The 13,128-nt window shown below is 38.7% G+C and overlaps 1 protein-coding gene across 2 annotated transcripts; it reads right to left on the reverse strand.

Annotated features, from left to right (window-relative positions):
• Positions 1–3,149: 3,149 nt before the first annotated feature.
• MRPS10 (mitochondrial ribosomal protein S10) lies at positions 3,150–10,629 on the reverse strand. 2 transcript variants are annotated; one of them, XM_083349608.1, is made up of 8 exons: positions 10,545–10,629; positions 9,802–9,968; positions 8,245–8,303; positions 8,063–8,135; positions 7,695–7,834; positions 5,248–5,356; positions 4,835–4,924; positions 3,150–3,863 (listed from the first exon to the last, which is right to left on the reverse strand). In XM_083349608.1, exons 2-8 carry the CDS (start codon positions 9,844–9,846, stop codon positions 3,777–3,779), a joined length of 603 nt encoding a protein of 200 aa, XP_083205734.1. In that variant the 5' UTR covers positions 9,847–9,968; positions 10,545–10,629; the 3' UTR covers positions 3,150–3,776. The 2 variants fall into 2 exon arrangements, with proteins under 2 accessions (XP_083205734.1, XP_083205735.1); XM_083349609.1 differs by lacking the exon at positions 10,545–10,629 and adding an exon at positions 8,608–8,678 and having other exon boundaries at positions 9,802–9,850.
• Between the last annotated feature and the right edge of the window lie 2,499 nt (positions 10,630–13,128).

A 13,128-nucleotide genomic window follows, 5' to 3' on the forward strand; every position in this document is an offset into this window, starting at 1 on the left:
CATTTTTCAAATCGTTAAGGTTGAGAAACACCGACTCTCCTCCTCCAACTACGACAGTGGGCGGAGTTTCATTTGGGTCTTTCTCCAACAAGGATTGGGTTTTCTTTTCAAAATGCTGTGACTTTTATTAAGCCCTTTTAATATTTAATAATAAATGGCTAGTCTGAAGAAAAGAAGAAATAGGGGAGACATGATAGCAGTATTCCAGTATCTTTGTTCACCAGAGCACCAGAGGGAAGGATGAGAAACAATGGCTGGAAACTGATCAAAGAGAGAAGCAACCTGGTATTAAGGATAAACTTCCTGACAGTGAGGACAATCAACCAGTAGAACAGCTTGGCCCCAGAAATTGTGGGTGCTCCATCACTAGAGGTTTTTTAAGAAAAGACTAGACAATCACCTGTCTGAGATGGTATAGATTCTCCTGCTTGAGCATGGGGCTGGACTAGAAGACCTCCAAGGTTCTGTTCTATTCTATTCTATTCTATTCTATTCTATTCTATTCTATTCTATTCTATTCTATTCTATTCTATTCTATTCTATTCTATTCTATTCTGTTCTATTCTGTTCTATTCTATTCTTCTATGCCAGTGTTGCTGCATAACTCACTTTTTATATTGAAACTTCATGAACAAATCTCACCTGTAATATGTATATACACACATATGGAAAAGCATGTACAAGATTGTGTTGTAAGTGGGTATCTGGTCCGACCCAATGGAGCTCTGAGACTAAAGTGAAAAAGCTGAATATTTTAGGGAATGCTGGCTATCTTATTACGAAGCTATAGATGTTCTGTGTGGGCAGAATATATTACTGGTTGATTAACAGGTCTGTGAGGAGGGAGAAGGCTCGAATTTTTAGATAAGCATGGGAGCATATCTGATCATCAGGTTATCACGGAAGGTGAGCAAAGCTTGTCCAAGAAGCTATCTAGAAGCTAATATATTTTTGGAATAGTGAGTACTATCTTATATGATGGTATGATGGTTGCAGGAACTGATATGTCAAGTGTAAGGAAGAGAAGGACTAGTGTTGACATGGTAGTAGTATTCCAATATTTGAGACGCTGTGACAAAGAGGGGAACAACCTATTCTCCAAAGCACTTGAGGGGAAGATAAGTAGCAGATGGAACATATCAAAGAGAGATGAACCCAGAATTTTCTTGACAATTAGAACAATCAGTGGAGCAGCTTGCCTCCAGAAGTGGGTACTCCAACACTAGAGGTTTTTAAGAAGAGATTGCTGTCATTTGTCTGGGTTTCCTGCTTGGGCAGGGGGTTAGACTAGAAGACCACTAAGGTTCCTTCCAACTGTTATTCTGTATATTACAAACAAAAGAAAGTTAACTAGAAGTGGACTTCAAAGATAGCATAGGACAATGTTATCCAGCCTCAGGTCTTGCAAGTTGTTGAACAATTTCCATAATTCTAACCAGTGTAATAGTAAAACTTGCTGCCCTTGAATTATAATTGTATTTCAATGATCTGAAGGGCATCAGATCAGGCAGAATAATTAAGATCCTTTAAATTCTAAAACAAATTTAAGGATCCTTCTGGCATTCACAAAATGCCAGGGAAATAGCAATCCAAGGATAGGAAAGCCAAGTGTCCTGCAGAGGACAATAGTGGTGGATGACCAATCTAAGTCCCACCCTCTTTCTGGAATTGATGTACTTTCAGAGATCAAGCACCATTTTGGAGTTTGGCTTGTAAGCTGAACTGCAAGACAGGAAGTTTGCTTTTTCCTCCCACTTGTTGGCATATCATTTCTGGTAGTGCGTTGTCTTCTTTGGCCAATATAGACTGACTGGTTTTCTGTCATTTTTATTCTTTTGTATTTGTTTGCTGCCTATGGCTTAAAGCTTATAAGATAGGAATTATTTTGCTGACAAACAGATCCTTTAAACTAAGTATCCTTTTCTGATATTTTACCATACATTTTTTTTATTGAACTGTCTTTACAGTATATCCTATTGCAATTAAAATCACTATTGGAGATTTACTATATAGAAAAAATATCCATGCTATATCTAATTAAAAAGTACCATTGATATATCATAAAACACACAAACATACATCAAGGGCTAATTTTGAATTATATATACTCTGCAAAAAAACTAAGTTTACATCATTTCCCTAAATGTGATCAGGGAACTATTGTAATCTGATCTCATTGGAGGAATGTTCCCAAAGGCCAGCAGTGCTTCTAGTTTTGTTCCCCCTTTAGTTGCTGGATATGAAGGAGTATGAGTTGATTTTCCTGGGATGACTTTTTATGTTGCACCTAAAATGTTTTGTGGAGCTAAACCAGCTGACTGGAAGCCAGTACAGGGTCCAAGGCACACCTCAACATCTCATGTCAGTTAACACATGGCTTTTTGCATTCTGGATCAATGGTAGCTTTTGTGTAGTGTTCAAAGGCAGCCCAACATAGAGTGCATCACTATTGTCCTAACTGGCTCGTAACAAGGCCATGAATTGCTAGATCATGTTACATTTGCTGTTAGGTCAATAACTTGTGCACCAGCCAAAGCTTGACAAAGGCCATCCTGGCCACAGATTCCACTTGTTGCTCTGAACAAGAGCTGGGAGTCCAGACTCTCCAAAGTATATTAAGAGACAGCACCAACACTGACAGAGAACTTTGATGGATAAGCAGCACCTCCATCTTGCTTGGTTCCAATGTCAATCTGTCCTGTCCCCACCAGACTTGACAGTTTCCAAGTACTGGAATAAGACATTAACAGCATTTCTAATCCAGGGCTCAAAAGATAATATCAGAGTAGAATAAAGATGGGTTCAAATATGCTATCTGAAAGTTCTGACACTATACGCTAGACTACGATTTATTCTATTAGTTGAATTTAGATCTCAAGAGAAATCTATCCACTTTCTATCATGGCTATTCTAAATGTGCTTTATGTTCTGCTTCCAAAATTTACTTCCTAGTTCTTGTATGTGTAAAGATGGGTGTACATTTTTTTTTACTAAATTTCAATATTGTCTTGATTAATACCACTTAAAATACCTTTACAATATTATGATACAATTAATCATACAAAAACATTCAGAATAACATACTTGGAAACTAAGTAGCAAATTAAATATTTGTATAAAACCCCAGATTTTCTGGCTTTTAATGGCTGAATATAGAGGTTTAATGAATATAATTACAGGTACAGAAAGAATATGACTGTTCCTTTCAGCAGAATTTAAATGATTCAACATGTCGAACATATATACTTCAATCTTAAGTTTCCTAACAGTGTAAGCAAATCGTATAATTCCCTATTGAAAACGCTCTAAACGTTTTCAAAAATATTACGTAAAAATATTTCAGTGTTTATAGAATCAGTGATAGAATATTACAAAAGGCATCTATATAGGAAACAACAAATATTACAAAAGGCCTCAAGGCATCTATATAGGAAACAACTGGAGCAAATTACCATTTCAAATAATGAATGTTGATAAACAATTTGGTATAACATTTGTTTTATTAATATACAAGGACACTATCATTTTCAAGACCTTCAGCTAAAATATGGTGCAGATGAAATCCTCATGTTTTTTTTTTCTTTAATCGCTTCTGAACCGATAAGCTTTTGTTCTAAAGTTCCAAATGCTTGTTTTGGTCAAGTAATAAGACTCCCTGTAAGTACCCTGATACAGGGCTCTTTCAAAATCAGTGTAAATTTTATAAAACAACAGTATTTCATATTGATTCCTAATTAATCCATAGGGAAATTTAAAAAAAACAAGAGTCCAGGTATTTATGATGTAATTGTGGTTTCTTCAGCTTCAGGCAGGACATCCCAAACAGGTTTCTGAATATGATCAGGAAGTTTCTCTAATTTGGTCTAAAAACAATGCGAAATATATAGATAAATGCTTATGTTGGAATAGTTCATAGGTTCTCTAGTTAAATTCTGTAGGTATTTTTTTAAAATCCAACAATGTGTGAAGAAGATAGCAAAAAACTTTCGGCTTTAGTAGCTATCTGATTAATATTAAAATGTAAGAGTTCAACATATTTTTATATTATATAAACAATGGGAAGGTTTTGTTTCCAAACCCAAAGCAAATCATCATGTTCTAGAAATTGATAGTCAACTATCTAGTCCACAATTTGGACTGGAATTTCTGTCATAAGTTACTGTGACTGTAAGTCAAGTCAGATCCCATTTTTACAATGATTTTTAAGGGAATCCAGCTTCCCCAATGGACATTTTCCCCCAGAAATTGAAAAAAAAGGCTTGCAAACTGCAATCATATGACCACAGGATGCTGCAATAGATTGTAAATGCAAGTCAGTTATCAGGCACTCGAATTTGTGATCACATGACCACAGTGGTTGTAAGTGCGAATATAGGTCACTAGTCACTTTTTACAAGGCCACTGTAATTTTGAACCATGTTAAATCAATGGTCATAAATAGAGGACTGCTTATATGCATTACCCCTCCCACTGCAGCTCCTAGTCTAATGTAGCTCATCAATCTCCCAATCTTCCCACCATTTTCCTGGCCCCCTTTTTTCTGCTGTTGTCTCAGTGTGGCATTCTCCCACTGCTCTTCCATCCCCTGCCTCAGCTACTGACAATCTTGTATTCCTCCCCACCACCATTTTTGCCTGAAATAAAACAGCTGTCTTATTATGTGCATGGTGCTTACATCACAAAAGTGAGCGACTATATGCATGAAGGAAAACACTCGGAATAGGCATGTTTTGGTTTGAGTCCAGGCCACTCCAAAATAACTGCTCCATGCATAGAAAAGTTTGTGCATGAAACATTTTGCACACCTCTATAAACAGAACAAAATTAGCAATACCTTCTTGACTTCCATGGCAACCCCTTCTGGTAGATTTCGCTGAATGTATTCCAAGTAAACATTGGCTGTGCTACCAGTTAAATTCTTTAACTGAAACAGAATGCATTCTTATACTTTTCGGATAACAATAATCTGAAAAAAAATCCTGCATGTACAGGAGCATTAGAGCAATTGTAAATAGTGTCTGACTTACTAAGAGATTTCTCCTAGCCTGAATCACCTTGCATTTTCTTTATGTTCACTTAATTCCATAGTATCAAAATATAAAGCCTGAATACGGCTATAATTCCCTATCATAAGTTAACAAACACCTAACTTGTTGAGAGAAGGTATATGCTCTTTTCCAAAACACAGTTTTCTGTGTATTCTATGTACCTATTATTTTTTGGTTCAACATGCAGCTCTTTACTTACCTCTATATACTGATAATGTGTTCTCATTTCATACTGAACTCTGTGCTTCTTATAAATGTGTATTGATTTCAGGAGCGTGAATCTTTCTATCTTTCTAGGAGGCTTCTCTCTAAAACATAACATTTTAATCATGTAGACATAATCTATTTCTGAAATTACAGCGAACAATATAAATAACAGCAATAGAAAGCCGGGAAAAGCAAAAGGACAAACTAAGTTGAGCATCGGGAGGGGATGTCTGCTTTCCTGATCAGGCTATATAGGTGTTAAATTATATAATTTGGAATCTATTTTATCTAATGTTTTGAAGTACAGATCTCAGAAGTAGGCAACTGACAATGCACATAAATGAAGAGATAAAACTTCAAACACAGGTAGTCTTTGATTTATGGCCACAACTGAGCCCAGAATTTTGGTCTTAAGTCATTGTGACCATAAATTGAGTCACCCTATGACTGGAGTCAATGATACAATCGTTTTTATGATGGTCATTAAGCAAGTCACCGTAGTAGTTAAGTGAATCAAATGGGCGGAAAACAGCAAAAAAGTCACAAAATGTGACCATGTGATTGTGGCACACTGCAACTGAATGTAAATGTGAATGTAATCACTGGGGTGATGCAGCAGCCATAACATTAAGGACAGGGTATAAGCTGAGGACCACCAGTTATGTAAAGATATCTGGGCTGACATCAATTTTATTATATATAAAATTCTATTTAGCTCAATTGTGATAGAATGAAAAGTGACTTTGCTTAAAGCTTATTTTGAAACAATTGTTCAAACAGGCTATACCGGTATAACATCAAGAGTTGTTTTCTTTTAGTTTATAAGCCTGCTAACAAAAATTCACATAGCTTAATTAGTCTTTCCAAGACTCACTCTTTCCTAAGACTTAAGAGAGTTCAAATTGGCTCTACAACAGCATTGGTTGCTCTGGTCAATGACCTCTGTAGGGACCTAAATGGGGGGAATGTCCCCCTTTGGTCCTATTAGATCTCACAACGTTTAATATACTCAATCATTATACCTTTCTTACTGATTGTAGGAACTGAGAGTTGAGCGCATTATTCTGTGATAATTCCATTCCTGTTTAAGCAACTGATTTCTATTACGGTTACGATTCAGGTTCCTAGGAACAGTAATATGGGGTACCTCAGGACATGGGACTTTCCCCATATATTATTAAACATCTATATGAAATTGCTAGTGGTTTGAATTGAAATGTCATCAATATATAAATGACACCTAATTATGCACACAGTCTGGGGTTCAATCCTGATGAGCTCAAGATTGACTTTCCATTCTTCCAAGGCCGATAAAATGAGGACCCAGATTGTTGGGGGGGAGGGGTAATATGCTGACATTGTAAACCATTCAGAGAATACTGTAAAACACTATGGAGCAGTATATAAGTCTAAGTGTTATTGCTAATTATACATTCCTACTCTAACCTAAACTGGAGGTATTATAAAAGCCCTAAATTGATACCTGAAGGATCTGAACAAGAAGAAAACAAGCTGAGACTAAATCCCACCAAGTCAAATTTACTAGTTGTCCATAGACATCTAGATAACTTAATAGCACTGGCTCAGCAGGTGAGGTTCCCCTGGACTTTCAGCTCCTGTCTATATAGCAGGTAAGAAATGTAGTCAAGGCAGCTTTCATTGAGCTCCAAGGTGTCCCAGTAACAATAAACCATGCCCTGATCACCATTGGTTGGATTACTGTAATAGGGTCTATGTGGCTACCCTTGGAGATGACACAGATGCTATAATTAATACAAAAGGCAGCTGTTAAAACAAACCAATTACACTGGGGGAAAAACCCTATTCTGAAGCCACTTTCCTTCCAAATTTCATGATGCATGGTTAGACAGCAGACTTTGTCAGTGGCTGCTCTCATTTTATTGAATAGCTTTCCCCCAGAGATACACATAGCCCTGAATTTAAAGGTATTTCTCAAGCAAACCAATCTTTTTCTAGTCTATGTTTCACCTTATGTTTATTTTTACAGGTGTCCATGATGCTTATTGATTCTTTAAAAAATATTTTAATTTTGGTTACTGCTTTGACCTTGTATCTGCCTACAGCCTACTAGGAATGAAGAGGGATATAAATATGAAATAAAAAGTAACTCACAGAAGCAGTTTGCCCCAAGCTGATTCTGGAACCAATTACATTGACAGGTGGCAGGCCGTCCTTCATTGGATATACTTAAATGGTGGCTAGTAAATCATGTCAGTATTCTTTAATTTGGGAATCTCCTACTGAACATGGAGTAATGGCCTAAATGGTCCTTTATAACGGTGTATTTCCAATTTGATTTTTATTTTTTGGACAATTGGTGTAACTATAAAGTTTGAGAGTACATATTGCAGTGAGTTAGTCTACTTGAGAATAAAACTCTACAAAGACTAAGTAACTATAAAGATCAACAGTACTTACATTTTTTCAATAGAGAGACCAAGTTCTTTTGCAGCTAGCACCATGAAATATTCGTAACTGTCCAGCACAGCCCTATCATGCCCTTTAACTAAAATAGCCAGTCTTTTATATAATATATCTGGCTCATCAGAAACAGATACCTAGTTTGGAAGCAGAGAGAAATAATTTAGCATTAGCATTCTAAAGATGTCAACCTGAATACAGTTATTATGATTTAAGTATAAATTATCCAGTACATGTTAAAATTAATCATTATTCTCTCACTTTTTTCAATTCATACAAGTATAACTTAGATCATAACTTAATTATTTCTTCCAAACCTTTTCTTAGTTGCTGGAAAAGCACACACTGAAAATCATCACACATACCAATGGATTCTTTGCGGGCTGTTGAGTATTATTGTTGGCCCTTGAAGACTGAATCCACATCAAGTGATTATTTCTGAAAAGTAAAAGAGGAATCAGTTTGAATTAGCTTGGAGCTGACATTGGTCATAAAAACTAAAAAGTCACAGTTTTAATATAGCATTAATTCAATGTAGCAAACTTACTTAAGAAAATTATGTTGCTTTAATGGAACTCTGCCTGCTACAAGAAAATTTTCTGGCCCCTAAAAAAAAATAAAAAGTACATAGTTAATATAATATTAAGTGTATCTGTCATTGGTATTTTTCCAGAATTTGATCTCAAACTACAGACTTTTAAAAAAAGACTAAGATGGAAAAGGGAAACAGGATTAAATTATTGTTATTAGAGCCAATACATATCTACAAATTGCCTCTTCACTTGATTGCAGAATCTTTAATATATTTTGTTCATAGTCCACACTACTGCTTCAACAAGAGTTTCTTAGTTGAGATGGGTGGTGTAAAAATGTGATGAATAAATGAATAAACAAGTCTGAAGTCTCTCACCATCCATTCAGACTAAATTTTTTGCTTTTTCAGGATTAGATGATTTGGCATCCATGTGTGCTTAGTGCTTTCTACAGTAACAGAATTTTTCATTGGGAGATGAAACTGTTATTATTTCACTCACAAAACAGCAAGAATAGTTTAAAAGTTTATAGTTCTATTCATATGTCAGTCTTTCAGTAGTCATTTACAGAAGTGATATCATGATATGGAGTGTGTTATTGTATAGCTTTTAAATGCATAAACAAATTTTCAATAAACAGATTAAAAAAAAGTCAGCCTAATGCCTGTTTTCAGGCAAATCTCACACAGGGCTGATGAAAGCCACACTAAACTGCTGGTAAAAGGATGATAGAGCAGTAATTATGCATGTGTGCATATTTTCTAAAAACATACAGCTATGCTCAGTTTGATTGTGTTAAATTGGATTGCAAAATAGTCTAAAGGAATCTAGGGACCACTGAAAGAATGGCCCCTTTATTCCTTTAGACTATTTTGCAATCTAATGTAATCTCATCTAATCCAATTCAATTCAAATAAATATAAACCATGGTTAAAATCAGTCTAAACATTGGCAAGTTTAGAAATCTACAGTAATTGCAACAAAAGGTTGAAACATTTCAATTGAAGATTCAAATCCATGAGTCCCTTTCATTATTATTGTCAGATTTATAGGGGTTCAAGGTGATGTGTATATTGCACATCTTCCTCCACTTTTTCCCACAATCACCCCCCTGAGAGTGAACTGGGGTGAAAGAGGGAGACAAGCCCAAGTCACCTTCCTTGTCTGAGTAAACCAAATCCTGCTAGATGTTTGTCTAGCAGTGTAACTACCGTACTGCACCACCTTGACTTATTAAAGCAGCATGCAAGGTTTCCCTTTGCTAATGTGCCTTTTAGAACAAATCTAAGTTCACTTAGGCCAAATTTGCCCATAAACAGTACCAAAGAGGTATTATTTAAAGTTATTTAAGTGCCAGCACATTGCAACTGCTTATTTGAAATATAAACACTCCCTTTGGCGTCCTACTTTTTGTGGAGAAGCAGGGTCAACTACCCGACCACTCTTCCCCAACCTCGTGCCGAACTACAACTAACCTTCCCAGCCGGTTGATTAATATAAACCGCGTAGCCGGCAAAGTCTGGTGTATAATTTGCTCTCACCCCCGGAAACCACCCAAACGCCAAAATTACCTGCCATAGCCGGCTTAAAAGGGTCACAACCGCTCGCGCCGCCATTTTGCCGGCACCTTCTACATACAACTTCCTCTTGCTAAAATACCATCGAGTTTCCGTACTCAAGACAGCCTGAGCGGCATTTTTGCGCTAGACAGCGTCGTTTTCCGACGGCGGGAATCGCCCTACATACAAAAATGAAAGTAGGGGGCGGTTAAGTCTTCCTGGTCTCCCAGAAAGATATTTTTTTTTCCTAAACTATTTTACGAGATCATCCCTTTCGAGAAAAGACGGTGTAAAAAGATGATCCGTTGACGCAAAGAGCCCCCCCATTGAATGTACTTTCCAAAGCGTGTGGGGGACTATTCTTGAAATTCTTTTGCAAACGCTTCTCGGAGAAATAAACCTGCATTGCATTGGACAGTCTACACAAACCTTCCTGGGATTGGGCGAGGCTGAGAGACGCAGCACACGGGGACAAGGTTGAGCCGCTGTCGCCTATACCAGGGGTAGGCAACCTCGGCTCTTTTATGACTCATGGACTTCAACTCCCAGAATTCCTGAGCCAGCATAGCTGGCTCAGGAATTCTGGGAGTTGAAGTCCATGAGTCATAAAAGAGCCGAGGTTGCCTACCCCTGGCCTATACCGTAGCGAGCGGGGCAGCGCTACTCAAAACCTCAAGTCCTGGAACATAATTCCAACGAATCTGTCCGAAAAGGGGATGCTAAAAGGAATGGTGATCGCGGGGTCCCCATTTTACCTCCGTGGCGCACGCAGAGATCAAATGCGTGCCCTACTACGCCGTGGTAGGGCAGCTCATGCGGTTACGTGTCCCAAGGCCGCGACTGCGGGGCGAGGACGAGGCTCCCTGTCGTTTCTGATCCCGCTAGGTCAGGGGTAGGCAACCTCGGCTCTTTTATGACTCATGGACTTCAACTCCCAGAATTCCTGAGCCAGCCAGCCAAATCCCAAGCTGGCTCAGGAATTCTGGGAGTTGAAGTCCATGAGTCATAAAAGAGCCGAGGTTGCCTACCCCTGCGGTAGGTTAATGGTGTAGCCTAAGGTCTCGTGTGAACATCCCCATAGTGAAATCACCTTGTACCGTCGTACTCAAATTTCAGATCGGTCGCTGATGCCAACACCTTAATAAAAGGGCTAAATTATCCCGTAATCGACCGTGATTGGTGAAATGTTTCTACCGGGAAACATCTGCATTTGCCTTTGCATTTCCGCCCAGTTTTGAACCCAAAGCTTAACATTCAGGTTGCAGCGTAAAAAAAAAGAAAACTGGCGCTTTTACGGCCTGCTTGCCTCAATCTACCTCTTGCCGTTGGTAACGCTTGAATTCACTGTACTTCGTTCAGTTGGGCGACGCGACCAACGCTTTGTGCGGAGATCGGTTTTAATCGTGTGAACGCGGACATCCAAAATAATCAGTAAATCATAAAACTTGATAAACTATCTTTTTTGCCCACGTGGAGTTCGAGCACAAGACACCGGAAGAAGGTGGAGCGGAAAGCCGCCAGCTGCGTTTATGGAAGCCTTCCAGGAACTTTAGAAAAAAAATCTTTCTCAGACTTAGCAACTTTAAGATGTGTGAACTCACTTTCTAGAATTCCCCAGCCATATTCTGGGAGTTGAAGTCTACACCTCTTAAAAGTTGCCAGGTTTGAGAAACACTGAGCTACACCAAGTCACTTAGCATGGGTTCCTTATTCAGCTATTCATGAGGACCTTCTTTATATTTTAATTCATTAAAAATACTTTTGTTTCTTAATTTTTCAATTAACCAGCCCCCTTATTAAGCTCTATGTAATACATATACATCCATATCATATTCATAAATGTATGTTTAAAACATTATTCCATGGATTCTGCCATCTCTCGGAACTGGTATTAGGCATTTCAAAGGAAAAGAGAAGCCTTTTGAACTGGGGAAACAAAAGGGGGGGCTAGCATCTGGCTTGTGTCACGGAAGAGAGCAATAAACATAAAAGGTCCTAAGTTCCTTTTTTCCCCACGAGAGGGATGATACATGAGGTAAATGATGGGGGACTGACCAAATGGGGTTAAGGGGGGTTAAACCAGGAACTCTTTATAAGGGTTTAGTTCGTGGAACAATATTAAGTCCTGTCTTGTATTCCTACAACCAAGCATGTCATAGTAAAGATTCTTTTTGGACTAGATTTGGCTCCAAGAGGTTTGTCTTCCTAAGACGTGGTTTGAGGTGGGTCCTGACACAATCTCAATACATACAAAGCTTTTTGAGGTGCACAGAATGGGTTGTATGACTCCAGGCCAAAACTGTTACAGTCCTACGTTGATATGTCTACAATTGAAAGCAATTGGTAAAGTGGATTATGAGGGATGAGTGTTTTGTGACAGAATGTATGGGTTCCTTGGCCTTGGAAGTTTGAGGATAGATGGAAGGGGGGGATGGAAAGAGGGCAGTCCTTTGTATTTGCCATGAAACCAGATCACTGGGTAGCTGGTAACCCTGGGTTTCTACTGCTGCTTCTGAACACAAGTTTGGTTGTAATAAACCTGATCCATACACAGGGTCTAATAATGGACGAGACAGTTGACTTGTTGGGTACACTGAGACCTAGTGGGCCAAAGGGGAGGGGGTATGTATTCACTTGGGTTTCATGACTGCCACCAGTGATTAGCAAAGGGGGAAATGAGATGCTTGTAATCTGGAAGATCTCAATGGCTTTTAAGGACTCTGCTTCACAGGCAATTGGACGAGAGACCTTTTTGGCTGAAACTGGGTACAAGGGAACTGTTCGAGTTGCTGCACTGCCCTCCCTCCTGTCCAGCAGCATCCCTGTCCAATCCACTGCGCTCCAACCTGATCTTAGCAGTGAAATCCCAAGCTGTTAGTGCGTGGATACTTGAACTCCCTCTCAAGTGACCTGAAATCAGTAGTAGCTCAGGAATTCGTGGCCACTTTTAACCTGACCCAATCATTGAAGGCACAACACATAAGGTTACACATTAGATCTATATTTTGTTTGGACAGTTGTTTGAACAATGGCCAATGACCCTCTTTTACCGGTCTACTATAGAGAGCATCCTCTCGCACTGTATTGTGGTTTGGTATGCTGGCCTGACAGCCGTGGATAGGCAGATATTACAGAGGGTAGTGAGCACAGCACAAGACATTGTGGGCTGTTCCCTGACACCACTGGATGACATTGCCAGGGCTCGCTGCCTTGGAAGAGTGAGGAAGATTCTCAGGGATGACTCACACCCTGGACGGTATCTCTTTACTCTCCTACCGTCCGGTAGGAGATATAGGAGTATAGCCAGCCGTACCAACAGGCTGAAAAATAGCTTTTATC

The sequence above is a fragment of the Vipera ursinii genome (genome assembly GCF_947247035.1).
Source record: "Vipera ursinii genome assembly, chromosome: 1".
Taxonomy (NCBI): Eukaryota; Metazoa; Chordata; class Lepidosauria; order Squamata; family Viperidae; genus Vipera; species Vipera ursinii.